This window comes from Schistocerca americana, chromosome 8 (assembly GCF_021461395.2).
Source record: "Schistocerca americana isolate TAMUIC-IGC-003095 chromosome 8, iqSchAmer2.1, whole genome shotgun sequence".
Classification (NCBI taxonomy): domain Eukaryota; kingdom Metazoa; phylum Arthropoda; class Insecta; order Orthoptera; family Acrididae; genus Schistocerca; species Schistocerca americana.
Window position 1 is genome coordinate 69350493 of NC_060126.1, and position 15374 is coordinate 69365866.

Sequence of the window (15374 nt, forward strand, 5' to 3'; positions counted from 1 at the left end):
GCGGAGGGTCGCATTAACAGACTGATCTCAGACGTGAAATTACCTCAGAATGGGGGGGGGGGGATGGTTCCCATAGGGATGGGTACTTGGCCAATTCTTGTCTTAACCTACATAAATAATCTTCCCGTCATTTTAAAGGGCGGTTAAAAACGCGTTTACTGATGGCACAAGCAAACAAATCAAGTGTCCAAACTCAAAGTTGCCATAAACATCGTAGATGATATCTGAACAGGCCTACAAGTGGCTTAAGGTACCAGTTTCAGTCGTAAACTCACAGACACTCGTATTATGCGATTTGGAACAAGGAAAAAATAGTTGCTAGTGTGAAAAGTAGATATTAAGGTGGACATGCAACGCCCTGTGTAAAATTCCGTGAGATCCTCTTGGATAACAAGCTACAATCGAGTTAACATATGTATATTACTTAGCGACTATCCCCGAACCCGAAACCCGGTACCAATTGGAGGTTGCCTGTCTGAGAACTTCCAGCGTCAACAAATATTTTCCAAACGTCTTGTAATTATTGGGTGAATTAAAAAAAAAACCACTGTCGTAACACACTCAGCAAGTGTGTGTGTCCTGAGACCGTGTAACTCAGTGCGCTCAAATCACCCGGACTATATACATCCGAATTTGAGAATGACAGCGCTTAGCGACTTCCAACAAACTTTACACGCAACCCTCCCGAAACGTTTTCTCGCAGATACCCCATCACAAAAGAATGAAAGAAAAAAGCTCATCGCTCATTGTATTTTCGCTGTTCTTGGAGTACAACCTCAGCTTCAGACATGACAATGTAATCTATTACCTCCTTGCTGCTAGCTCAATTCCCAACACATTTTGCAGACATTATCCAAAATTATATCAAAGAAGGGCAAACAGTTCAGGAGGTATTACGTCATAAATGTTTTCAAATGTTCCTTTACAAAGGAAAAACCAGGAGTATTGCCCCAATTTAATCCTTGAAGCACTTAAAAGATAAAGCGAAAAGGTAAATAAGTGTCAATAGCGTTGAGAAACAGCTGAAATCGTTAAAATTCAACAAAGCTCCAGGGCCCGATGGCTACTGAATTTACGGCTGACTTAACCGCTCTGTTAACTATATCACAGATCCCTCGTACAAAAAACCGTGTTCAGTAGTTGAAAGAAAGTAGAGGTTAATCCGTTTGCTAGTAGGGGTAGTAGAAGTGATCCACAGAACTACCGTCCAATATCCATGACATCGCTTTGTTGTTGAGTCCTAGAAGATACCCTGAGCTGAAACATAATGAGATGTATGCCAACCGGCATGGATTCCGAAAACATCGATCATGCGAAACCCAACTCACATTTGTCTCATACGAAGTAATGAAAGCTTTGGATCAAGGAAGTCAGATAGATGCAGTATTTCTTGATTTCTGAAAAGCATTTGACTCAGTATCATATCTTCGCGTATCAACAAAAGCACAATCATGTGGAGTAGCAAGCGAAAATAGCGACTAGTTTAAGGATTTTTTGGTAGGGAGGATGCAGCAAGTTATCTCGGATGGAGAGATCAGGTGTAGAAATAACTTCGGGTGTGCCCCAGAGAATTCTGTTGTGACCCTTGCGTTGTATTCTAAAACTTTTACGGAAAATGTTAATAGAAACCTCAGACTTTTTACAGATGATGCAGCTATCTGTGATGAAGTACTGTCTGAAGAAAGCTGCATAAATATGCAGTCAGATGTTGACAAGATTTCAAAATGGTGCTGAGTTTGGCAACTTGCTTTAAATATTCAGGAATGGAATACTGTGCACTTCAAAAAAGGAGAAAACATAGTATCCTATGACTATGACTCTCAGCTGGAATCGATTAACTCGTACAAACACCTGGCTGTAACACTTACTAGGCATTTGACATTCAACGATCGTATAGGCACTGTCGTGGGTAAAGTAGGTTCAAATGGCTCTGAGCACTATGGGACTTAACATCTGAGGTCATCAGTCACCTAGACTTACAGTAGAACTACTTAAACCTAACTAACCTAAGGACATCACACGCATCCTTGCCCCAGGCAGGATTCGAACCTGCGACCGTAGCAGCAACGCGGTTCCGGACTGAAGCGCCTAGATCCGCTCGGCTACAGCGGCCGGCTAGTGAAGAAGTAGCTTTTGCTTAAAATAGGGATACAAACTACACAGACTGTACTCAGTCAATGTTTCGTCAGACTTTAAACATAATTCAGACCTTCCTAGTCAGTCGGTCGGTGAAACGCGAAAGCGTCACGGAGATGCTCAGCGAATTGCAGTGGCAGACGCTGCAAGAGAGGCGTTCTGCATCACGGTGTGGACCGTTGCTAGAGTTCCAACAGCGTGCATTCCTACAAGAGTGAACCGATATATTGCTTCCTTCCACATATATCTCGTGAAAGACCACGAAGACAGAATTGGAGAGGTTCGAGCCCACACGGTGGCTCACTAGCAATCGTTCTTCGCGCGAACCACACGCGGCTGGAACAAGGATATTAGCGTTTTCCGTCTCCAACAAGGACGTCCGCCTCGGTAGTTGCGCGGTCAGCGCGGCGGGTTGCTAAGCGAAGGGGCCCGTGTTCGATTACGGGCCGGCCGAAAGGTCTTCTGCTTTCGGATACTGGGTGCTGTCTCGTCCTTACGCCCTTATCGTCATAATTAACATCTTATTCCCACTGACACCAGTTCACACGCGTGGCTCTTTCGTGGGCAATAGCACTAAGACTTTTAAAAGTATGCATAAAGGAAACGGAAATTTGTGCTAAGTTCTATGGTACCAAACTGCTGAGGTAATCGGTCCCTATGCTTACACACTGCTCAATCTGACTTAAACTAACTTACGCTAAGGAAAACACACACACTCACGCTCGAGGAAAGGCTATTTGCCCATACCTCATTTCATTCAAATCCGGACTCATGAAACGTCAACGATTGTTTCGTAATACCGATGTCGCTCTTACTATGTACCTGTCACCTTCGATCACAAACAGCAATGGTGAAAGCTCATTTTCAAAATTGAAGTTGATCAAACCTTAACGTTCCCAGACTTAACTTTTTGGCTTCGTTTGAAAGTAATAATTTAATATAACTATCAAGTTATCGCCAAAGGATAGCCTTTTGAAATCCTTTGGAAGAAACAGAGGTCTACTGCCATAAGAAACAGTACCCCACAAAAATTCTGAATGAACGAAACGAATTTACATGAAACAGGTATTTTTTACTTTATCTTGCACATGTTGATATTCTGACTCTGTCCATCTGTTTTCTTGGTTCTGTTTTCGTAAGACCGTTGTGCCTGCTGCTTTTTTCGTGTCTCGAGATGCTGCTATTTTTTAACTTCGTTACGTACTATGTATGTCGCAGACACCTATTTGAGAGTTGGCATTTATAATTTTAACAAACATTTTACCCATGTTTATGCTCTAGGTCATTTTTAATTACATTTTAACTCATCCTATTTTGGTTCACGCAGGAAACTGAACATCGTGTTTTCTTAGTAATGCGCCATTGTAAACACGCCCCCTCAGCTGATTGCACTGCAACAAAATGTGCTAAAGATGCCCCTACATCACGGGCTATGAGTGTTTCTCATAATTTTATCATGTTTTTATACTATGTGACAGTGTCACTCGTGGCTATAAATTTTATTTGCCTCTTTTATTAAGTGCAAGGAGACAGGTATGTCGTTTTTAGATGTTTTTCAGGTAATGTGAATCAACGCTACTACTTACAGTGTTACTGACTTATCATAATCATCTTCAATACTTACAAAGCCTTGATCCGATCCTTCCTTTGCTGTACAAAAGTTGCGTGCATATCGCCCCGCACCCTGCCCCCTAAGTTCTCCATATTATTGAACGCCATGCACTCTGCCTCGCCTTCCCCATCCCGTTACCTTGCCGCATAATGATCCATTACCAACTCATCAAATTCTCATTCCCAATGAAACCTCCGAACAACCTACAAAACTCGACTCCAGTGATCCTATAGTTTCCCTTCCACTTTCCAATCCTAGTACGTTGCCGCTCCTCAGACGCCTGCATATCTTCCACATGCTGTCCCAGATAAACATCAGCCATTACTCCCTCCCAAATCATGAACTCTTGCCCGACATTTAGCCATCCTATCAACTCTAAATCCACCCCACCCGTCCCACTCCATCAGGGCTCTCTTTGCCTCATTTCTCCACGTTTCTCTAGCCCCTTTTTCCTCTCTTCCACCCTGCTTCCCCTAGCCCTTTCTCACATCAGATTTTAGCCTTAGCGTTACCCATTTACTCTCCTCTCGGATCCCAACAGCCACACCTACCCATCGATACTATGCACCAGTCCTCCATTCTTATACCACTATCCTTCTACCCTCCTCAACGACCATCCTTCCTCCCTTCAATAACAGACTGCCAATACTGGGAGAGGCTGTCCAAGTTTCTGTGCCAGTGAAGTGCTTCTTTTCAACAACAGTGGGAATCATCACCCAAGACAGTTCCACTCCAGTCAATGAGATTCTAGGCAGAAGATGTGTGTGCATATGCCTCAGACAGCAGTGGGATGCCAGCCAGACTGTCCCTGTTGTACGGCCTGACGACCAGGAGTGATGGTCTGGGGGACCATTTCTTTTCATAGCAGGGCCCCTTTGGTTTTAATCCGCGGCACCCTTACAGCACAGCGGTGCGTCGGTGGTATTCTAGGGTCCGTTTTGTTGCCCTTTGTGACTAGCCACCCTGGGCTTATACTTCAGTAAGATAATGCCCGCCTGCATGCAGCGAGAGTTTCTATTGCTTATATTCGTGTTTGCCAAATCCTACCACGGCCAGCAAGATCTCCGGATCTCTCCCCAGCTGAGAACTTTGGGAGACTTATGGGCTAGACCCTTCAATCAGCTAGGAATTTTGACGATCTAACGGGCCAAATGGACTAAATTTGGGACAGTATTCCTTAGGAGGGCATACATATACAACTCTATCAAGCCGAATAACTGTTTGCATAAGGGACAGAGATGGACCAACGGATTTTCGGCTTGCTCAACTTGGGAAGCTCTCTCTTGAATAAATCATGCAGCTTTTCTGAAATTGCTATCACTTGCCTGTCTGTACATATACATCTCATCTACCGATTTCCGTCCCATTCGGATAATTTGTTCGTGATGCGGGAATCGTTACATTCATAATTAATATCTCACGTTTGGTTAAGTGTTTTTCATCTCATTTAGAGTTCTTGTCAACTTTCTGAAGAGGGGATAGACTGTTCCGCTAGCAACCCTCCCTCCTGCCCCCGCCTGTGCCCTCCTCCCAAATGGAGTGAGGGGTGACGAAATAACAACAAAGGAAAAGAAATCATGATACTTACACATAAATATGTACACTGTCTTTTTAGATCTATCTGAGGATGGCGATTGAAACAAGTCATTGAAATAAACGAATATTTGCGATCACATATTGTCAAACATTGGATCGCTCTTATCACCAAGATAACCATATCATTCCTCATCACTTTAGCTGCTATTGTACTGAGTACACCTACTCAGAACATAGTCATGGATGTGCAAATAACATAGACTACAGAGCCTAGGTGAGGCTGTACAGCAGTAGTTTCCAACCTTTCTGAGGCCACTAACCCTGAGTGCAATCAGACATTAGCTGGTACACCACTAAAGAAGAGTATTCTTTGAACATTTTTATTTTTAAAGTGATGAAGTATAAATGATATTTAGTTTTTGTAGGTGCTTTATTAAGTCCACAACTAATGAGTCGATGACAACTGGTTCTGCTTATTTCTAAGAACTTTTTTTTTATAGAATGTCAACAACCGTATTTGCTCCATACGAGGCTGATTACCATCGACAGTTAAACAATGGAAGGAAATCTTTTAAGGAAAAATCCACTGCTTGACAATTGTCAAGGACGACTGCACTCGGATTCTGTTGGCAGTCACTTGAAAGATAACTTACATGAGTCGGAGCATCTGAAAATACCAAGGGCCGACAAAAGATCAAAATTTAGATTCAAGAGAGGACAGCATAGCAGGACAGGACAGACATAGCAACACACAACAAGGGAAACTCAAAATTCTGACAGACGAAACGGATCGCAAAGGGTTTCTAATAAGTGGAATTCAAGAAACGAGAAACATTGATCAGGAGCCAATTGAAGCACAAGGACACAGAATTTATATGGGAATACGAGGGAAAAGAGTAATGAACCAATGTCTACAATTCGGAACGGGATTTGTTATCAGTCTCAAAATAATTCAGTATCTAATAGAATTTAAATCTGAACCTATCAGACTATCAACACGATCCATAAAAGATGCAAATAAAATATATACAATAATAAATGCTCATGCCACAAATAATGATAAAAATAATACGAAAGAACACAGAGAAGATGTGCATGAATTTTGGGAGCTTTTAGTTCAGACGACGTCTAACATAAATAAAAACCACACCAAACTTTTAATTGCGGATTTTAATGCCCAGTTAGGAAGAGGAAAGAGATGTAGACGTGTAATAGGCAAATGGCCAGCACAAAGAAGAACAAACAGGAATGGCATGAACTGGTGGAATTCTGAAGAAACCCTGACATGATTTCAAAATCAAAATACCTCAAGAAAGACCAAACAAGCTTAAAACTTGGAAACATCCAGAATGGAAATTAAAAATGGCTACTGAATCATGTCTTTATGGATATAAATTACCACAGAGAAATTTACAATGTGAAAGCTATGGCAGGGAAAGTTACTCGATCAGATCATTACGTGATAAAAATAAAAATTAAATTCATCCCACTGACAAAGAAAAAATCCCCTCCTCCCCAAAAAAGAGATGGTACGACCCTCATAAACTGATAAGTAACAAGCAATATGAAGAACAAACGAAGAATATAAAATAACAGACGATCTAGAGGATATAGCACCCCAGTTGAGACAAATATGTGAACAACTAGTTCCAATAAGCACAAGAAAAAACTACCAGTGGTGGAATGGTGGAACAATGAATGTGATAAAACAGTACTAGATAGACGCCAAGCTTGGCAAATGTATCAGAGTCATAAAACGGAAGAATCACACTTGGAACTCACAGAACAAGGCAAGATAACCCAAATACATGTCAATATCAAAAAGATATACTTCCGATAATGGAAACAAACAGTGAGAAAACACACTCAAGAGATTATACAAAATATTTAGCAGACAACTACAAAGATATGACCCTCCAACATTAATCTTAAGGAATAAAAGTAAGAAGATGGTCCACAGCAATAGAATAAACACCAAAGTTTTTGCAGAAACATTTAACAAATTACTAAATTGCAAAGATCCCTCAGTACTAATTCAAATAAACACAGATATTCCTATTAAAACAGTAGCAGAAACTATAAAGCCTCCCACAATCCATGAAATCTACAAAGCTCTGAAAGAGCTCAAAAACTACAAAACAATTGGAGAAGATCAGAATTTCTGGAAATTAGGATATATGCAGCAGAACCCGTGAAAGTAAAAGTACACCAAGCATAATGAAAATATGGAATAGAACTAACAGAACATTGAATTACAGCTATAATGCTTCCATTACAGAAAAAAGGCGACAAATCGGATCCTGAGAACTATAGAAGAATTCCCCTTTTGGATATCACATGTACAGTCATGTCAAGAATTTTATACAACCGTTGTAAAGACAAACTTGCCTGGGAATTAGAAGAATACCAAGCAGGACTTAAACTCTGGAGAAGCTCTCCAGATCATCACTTGGAAATTGATGTTGGATTACTGAAGAAGAACACAAAAAGAACAAGCCATAACCTTTGTGGATTCAAAAAAATTTATAATTGTATCCTGAGATCTTTAGTGATTGAAATGCTAAAGAATTTCAGTCTCTATCCTAAATTAATAAAAATTATAAACTCTGAAAAACATAAAATGTAAAGTAAAGTTTAGAGGTGTTAAGATAGGGAGATGGATTATCACAATTACTTTTCAGCTGTGCTCTGGAGTATGTGAGGAGGGAATGGTACAAGCAAAATCATAAAAACATAAGAATTGGAACCAAGAACAGTAAATAAACTCAAATTGCTAGGGATTCGGAGATGACTTAGCATAACCAGCTAAAAACATTCAGGAAGCTAGAAATCAAACAACAAGCCTAAAAAATGTAACACAAAAAGAGAACTCCAGATATAATTAGAAAATACTAAGATAATGGCAGCAATTCCACTAATAATCAAGCACATAACAGTAACTAACAGTCAAGAAAAACACAGAGACAATTAAAATATCTAAGAGAAATTTTATCATACAACTAGAACGAGAAATCTGCATGGTGAAAAGGAACTAACAAAATGATAAAAACTCAAAAATTAGCATCTTATACATACAATAAAAATGTCTATCAATTAAAAATAAACTAAAACATTTTAGGGCTGTGGTGCAACCAGACATGACATGCAGAAGAGAAACTCTTTTCAAAGTCACCCAGAAAAACATAATCGAAAAAATCCTTAAAATAGAGAGTAGGATAGCCAGAACATGCAAAAATAATAAGAAACATCAAAAAGACAGACAATGACAAGTAGTGCCAAATGAAATGGTGTGCCGTGAACTGAAGCCCATTACAGATATTATACAGAATAAAAGGGTCGCTCATTCTTTGTCACATTATGAGGACACCAGCAACCAAACTACCAGGCAAACTTATACAGAAACTTTGTAACATAAAGAAGTTTTTACAGATTAGGAACTACGAAAAAGAAGCAGAATAAATGAAAAGATACTGGGCAACTCGGAGAGAAAACCTATTGAAGAAGATGACCAAAAAATGATTGCCTCAAGTGGTCCAATGAGGCCGCAAAAGCAGAAGAAGAAGAAGGAGAAGAAAAACGATGAAGCAGTTCTCAATACATCAAGAGTGCTGCCTACAGCTCCGTCTCAGAAACGAAAGCTAACTATTTACATTGAGGGCAGTGGACACGAATTACAAAACATGTTTTCTGTGCCTCACTCTTTTTTCTAGCAACACGTGCTTCACCCACAGCCTGCACCCCTATTTAAAATCAATCACGTTAAAATGGATGCACTGTACTTTATTGTTTGTGAATTACCTGATTGCTGGACTCAGTAATTCTGAAATGGCAGAAATGCTTCGTGTGTGACCACTTCCGCTAATAATAATAATGATAATAATAATAATAATAATACACTGTGCAGGCCCTACAGCTGTGTAGTAGCCATGAAGTAGTTATTTTTGTGTTGTGCTGTCACTTCAATTATTGTCGCGAACTGAATAATGAAGCAGTTTCTGGGCTATTGCAGCAACTAACTACAACTCAGAGAAGACATTTTCATCAGACATTAAATCATATATGATATATATATGACTCAGTTTCACTAGCATAGGTCCATGGTACAAAGTATGCGTCCGTTGGGTGGACTATGTGAGGAAGATGATGTTCATATAATCGTTTCTCAAGCTGAAACCTCCATCATATTGTGTCATGCGTTATTGCTAGCATTTGAAAACAATGTAATTATTGGTGACTTATGTAATCAGTATCATAATCTTGCGAAATAGTGATAATAATAATGATATTTTGAAAATAATTTATTTTCATGACTGAAACGCGATTAAACCCTTTTCTCCGTACCACTTTAATTTCATCCATCACAGGGTAATTTGGTCTCGCGTGGGTACCAAAGCTACAGACGCTAGACTTGCCTCGAAGTGTGTTGACATCCAATTTATAAACAGCGGCGTTTGTGTTATACTTCCAGTAATGTTTCTCACAATATTTGGTACTATTTGAAACTTATTCGTAATTTCCAAATAAAAACCTGAAATATGGAAAGTAAGCGCACTTAGTTTACAAAAAAAGATAGCTGCAAAACGTGAAGGGGACGTGAGTCAGAAGATGTGTGGACAGCAAGTTAGATTCCAGTCTCTGCTTAATACTCTGAAAAGAAAAGAAAATCGCTTGTCATCAAAACGTTGGCAAATGAACAAAAACGGCTGTAATTAAGCGTATAAAGTTACACGTCTGGTCAAAGTCCATTTCAGTTTACAGTTATTTTACAACAGAAAAAGTATTAATGCCGTCGAATGACGAACCTAATAAACGTGAAAATTAAAATCTAATGTAATACAGGCTATTTTTATTTGCAAATCGTTTGCAGACCTACCGCGAACTTCTGCTCGTGTATTCGACTTGCTAGTCTGCAGTTTCAATTTTGTTGCATTTTCTTCACTGCCCAGACATCTCAATTAAGAAACAAGTTCCCCCACGCTCTTATTTTTTATTGAAGGATAGAAAAATGTAGACATGGCTTTTGTGTTCCACTGTAGCAATTGACTAAAAGAAATAACAACGGGTACGATAGTACGAGCTACATCAGATCGTTACAAAATATCTCATTCCAAATATACCGTGCATGTTGTTGGACATAAAATTAGCGAAGTAAAGAAAACAATATTTCTTGGGGTGCACGTGAGTGACATATTGCAGTGGAAATTGAATACAGACATGTATTCAAAAAAGCTTAGCAAAATCCGTTTCTTACTGCGATCAATAAGAGACACAACAAGTGTTGACACTTTAAAGCAGACGTCTCGTGCCTTATCTGAGTCTGTTACGAGCTATGATGTGATTTTCTGGGTGAAAGAGCTATGTATATCATACCATTTTCAAATTACAGAAGGAGGCAGTAAGAATAATCTCATTTAAAAAGAGATATGAACACTGTGAGCTACTTTTCAAACACCATAAAATCCTGACCCAAGCACGTGTATACATACTAAAGGTGACCTGTTTCACAGTTTAGTATTTGAAGTATCCGTATTAGAGCCTTAATCGCCAATATTGTGACAGAAGAAATAAAAGTCTCATAAAGGTCATATAACACTACACAAAATACTATGGAATAGTCTAAGATGCATGGGAATGAATATATATAATCACCTCAACAGTGGAACTCAAATCAATGAGATCACCAATAGAAATGAAAGTTAAACTGAAATTACTGCTTCTGCTCTGCTAAGGAATGTCTAGAAATGAAGTCCCCTGCTTAAAAAAAATATATTATCCTTGTATACATGTAATTTACGTCTAACTGCTGAGGATGCGTATGTTGTAATGCCAGATGACTCCTTGCGTTTTCACTTTCTGTTACTGTAATTCGTTTCTTATAATGTTAGTTTAGCAAGTTTCTAGCCGTGACTGTTTTTCGGAGCAACTATATGTAAATTTTAGTAAGAAAATGCCCTCTTGCACGCTGCACATGAATTTCTGTGCATATAACCAGATGCTTTTCCCCTTTCTGACAAGATGTCATCAGGAAATGTCCTGGATTATTACACGATTTGAGTTTTCATTGTTTTTAGGATCCCATGCCTCAATCGGTAAAAACGGGACCTTTATAGGATCACTTTGTCCAACTGTTGAAAATCCTTTTTCTCAGGAACGGGTAGACGCATCAGGCTGAAATTTATGCCACGCACTATGGTCTACAGTCCCTCGATGGCGTAAAAAGTTAAGCTCCTAAGTCAGTGCAACCAAAACAAACAGCCATCCTACATCACGTATTTTGATATTTGCAAACTCACTCATTAAAACCTATGGGGTGTAACCAACAATGTGGAACCATTAAATTTGGCAAGAAGCTAGATTTCGCACTCCAGATGAAGAAAAAAATAGAATATTGTTAATTTGTCAGCATACCACAAGAAAAAAATACTTCTTTTGTCATTTGTTATCCGACGTCAGATTTGAGATTAAAACATTTTCGAAAGTCGTGGAATCCCTTTGACAAATATCTTGGTATCAATGCCCATAACAGGCAAAAATGGTAGAGATTCTCTGTTCCTGGAATGGATGAACAGTGCATTTAGGGTGTTTGAGAATGATGTTTTAAGACTTCACGGGTAGGTTCCTCGCACCAAAACAAGTAAAAAGTTCAGTAAGTTTGGACTCTAAAAGGTATACTTTAAGAGATGTAACCATCATCTTCGATATTGTGAAACAAATTTCATCTACTACAAGCTCTTTTCTTTCCACATTTTTGGGGGAGGTAGTATGGACTATAATAGGAAAAACTGTCCAGTAAAGATGGACTCTAAAATGGATAGTTTAAGAGCTATAAGCACTTGTTCAGTGGAAGAGATGCGTTTCAATGCAGCAAAAATGAACAAGTGCTCGAAGCTCTTAAAGTGCGCGTTTTAGAGCCCACGTTCACTGGATATTTTTCTTGTTTTGGTCCATATTACCTCCTCTCAGAATACGGAAAGCGAAAGGCTTGCAGCGGAAGAGCTGTGGACCACACTGTCGAGGACGAACAAGTGCACGTAGCTCTTAAAGTACGCATTAAAAGCCCTGGTTTACTGGGCGTCTTTCTCTTGTTTTGGTGTAAGAAAAGTGTCTCCAAATTTTGAAAACGTCATTCTGGATCACCCTGTATACATAATTAAGTTTGTACGGAACTCTGCGTGCGCGAGCCCAACTAGTACCTGGTTTTATGTAAAAACCAATATGTGAGAACCAAATATCATCTAATATTTCAGGATAGCCTACGATGCCGTCTTGTTGCAAAGCTGCAGCGCATCTGGATATATAAGTAAAAATTCGTGCGCTCGATCACAAAAAGGCGTTTTCGTACTAACTACCCCAGTGTTTGTTTGTTCTGTAAATGGAAAACTATGTTACCTTTTGTTATACTAGAATTGACTTACCGCGTATTAACTGTAGAGTCACGTGCTTGTCTGACGCACGAGACGAATGAAGAATCAGTGAGTGAGTCAGTAATCAGCAGAGCCCCTCCTACAGAAACGTATTACGATGAAAGCGGCAGCACTTGCTCGCTAGCACAGACACAGGAAAGCGCGAGTACCCGGAAACTGTGAATAAGCGAGGCCGTAAGGTGAGAGATGCGAGAGTGTACGTGCTGAAGAGGCGCAGTGACGTGCACGGAATATTATGCGGTGCTGCGTTCGGGAAGCGGCGGCGTTACCTCGTCGATTGCCGGGTTCGCTTCCTCGTCAGCGTGCTCCGCGGTTCCCTGCGCCGGCGGGTCCGGCTTCCTCTCGGGAGGAGGCAGCCCGAGCAGCTCGGCACGCATCCTCTGGTACTCGTACTCGTCCGCGGACATGGCTGCCGACGCGATTGACGCCGTGCAGCTAGGCGTGCCACCGTCGCGCGACAGCTGCAGCCGCCCTGGCGCGGTCGATGGCCAGCCGCGATTCACTTGTTCGCGCTGCGCGTCACCGCCGCCGCTCTCCCCATTGGCCGGAGAAAGGCGCCAGGCGCAAAGCTCTCTGCCACGAAGAACATCCTAAAGCCCGCTTCACACCTACAGTATGTGGTAAATATTGGCCATTAAAATTGCTACACCACGAAGATGACGTGCTACAGACGCGAAATTTAACCGACAGGAAGAAGATGCTGTGATATGCAAATGATTAGCTTTTCAGAGCATTCACACAAGGTTGGCGCCGGTGGCGACACCTACAACGTACAGACCTTGTGACGCTACAACGCAGTTCTTGCTATGAACTTTTTCGCTTACTTAACACATAAAACTGTTTGTACACAATGTATTGTCTAGTGTAAATATGTATTGTAAACACTATGTTTAAATTATGTAATATTTAACACAGGCAAGTCAGGGCGTATTTAGTTAACGTTGAAGTCAAAGAGATTGTTTTGTCGCGGGAGCGCGCCAGCGGATAGTAGTAGCAGTAACGCTGTACTCGGAGTAAGAAGTACAGTCGAGTGCTGCTAGTCCTAGCTGTGTTACATCTAATGGCTAGTGTGTGGATCTAAGAACGACGGGAAAGTAAAGGTCGGCATATCTGGAAGCACGGCCGGCAAGTTATTACGGATTAATGGGCATAGTGCTGAAGAAACGAGGACTTAAATGTGAAGCGCACTGTGGTCCCAACTCGCAACAGCAAAACCCCAATGCCACATTGTGTCGCTGCCGTGGACTTCCCTCGATCCACCGACAATGAAGGAAGTAAGATCTACGTAATTTTCGTAGGATAAAATTGTAGAAGGCTTGCCAGTGACTGTGCATTTCTTTGAAGTTGAGTTCAATAACAAGCACTTTATAATCAAAGTGTTGCAGTTACATTCCACCCAAAAATAACACCAAGTAGGTTCCTTTCAATCCTTACCTTATTGAACCGAGTGTGTCACGCCATTATCAAGAGAAAATATGTTAATTATCAAATTATTTGCATAGACGGTGAAGAGTAAATTTCGGACTGGTTATCATAGTTAATTGTAGCACTTAATAAACTTACACCAACCGTAGTAACATAATAATAGACTGAAGTAATAAATTTGATTATTAAGATTTATTTCAATGCATATTCAGTTGAAGTTAATTCAAGGATATTTAATGAAACTATAAAGTTTATTCCACCTGACAATCCCCCAATTAATGAATTATTATCATTCAAAACGTAGTTAATCAATTATTGGCAATATATTTCATTATCAGTAGATTAAAATGTGCACAGTACCTAATTTTAAAGACAGAATGACAGTCCATTATTCAAAATTTCTATAGATAATTATCTGTGTTGTCAGCATTGGATTTAGCTGACAAATTATGAACAAAATAAGTCTAGTTAGATTGTTATGACATTGTTTTATATGACTACTGAGCCTGACACAGCACTTACGTAAAAGTTCCCGTTCCACCTGCTGCGCCACAAACAGGTAAACTTTATTTTTGACACAATTATTCACGTACTTAACAGTTCTGTCGCTCATCGGTTGAGCTGACGTCCGATTTTTTAATTGCTTTTACAATTTAATCATTGCTTTCGGCAAAATTTCCACTGGCAAAGTTGATTTCCAAATTATTTCCATCATTTCATTTGAAAGGGTACAGTACCGCCCGACATTGAAAATAGGTACAACATTCTTCGTTATTCTTGTCAGTACAACATATTTTTTCTAATAATAACTCAATTTCAATTAATACAGTGAAGCCAGATACCAGTGTGGGAAAGAATGACAATTAATTTATTTATTTAATTGATCACATGTGCACTCCCACAAAATAAATCCCTACATCCAGTTTGGTGAGATCTGTGAAATGAATGAATGTATGGTCGTCTGCTAACTGCAGATAGTGAATGTGAATATATGATCATCTTTGAGACGATCCTTTGGCCACCTTTGGTGGAACCAAAGAGATGAAATTTACCGCAGCTTTGAGCGCCTGAAATGTGGCTCACCAATACGGTAGCAAGGTGCTCCCCTACTTCAGCAGAGGTGCGAGAGGACCTGAAGAACGGCCATGTTTCAGCACTCTGCCGCTGGATCTAGTATTGGTAAGACCTGTCTTAGGTGTGCTCCGTAAAGACAAAAGAGTGGAGACATGGTATGCATGTGA

The 15374-nt window shown here is 40.1% G+C and overlaps 1 protein-coding gene across 1 annotated transcript in view; it reads right to left on the reverse strand.

Moving 5' to 3' along the window:
- The window catches only part of LOC124545574, a 115892-nt gene extending 102777 nt beyond the window's left edge, over positions 1 to 13115 (reverse strand). The window contains exon 1 of the mRNA XM_047124522.1: positions 12978 to 13115. Coding sequence (XP_046980478.1) covers positions 12978 to 13115 — 138 coding nt within the window. The remainder of the gene's footprint in view (positions 1 to 12977) is intronic.
- Between the last annotated feature and the right edge of the window lie 2259 nt (positions 13116 to 15374).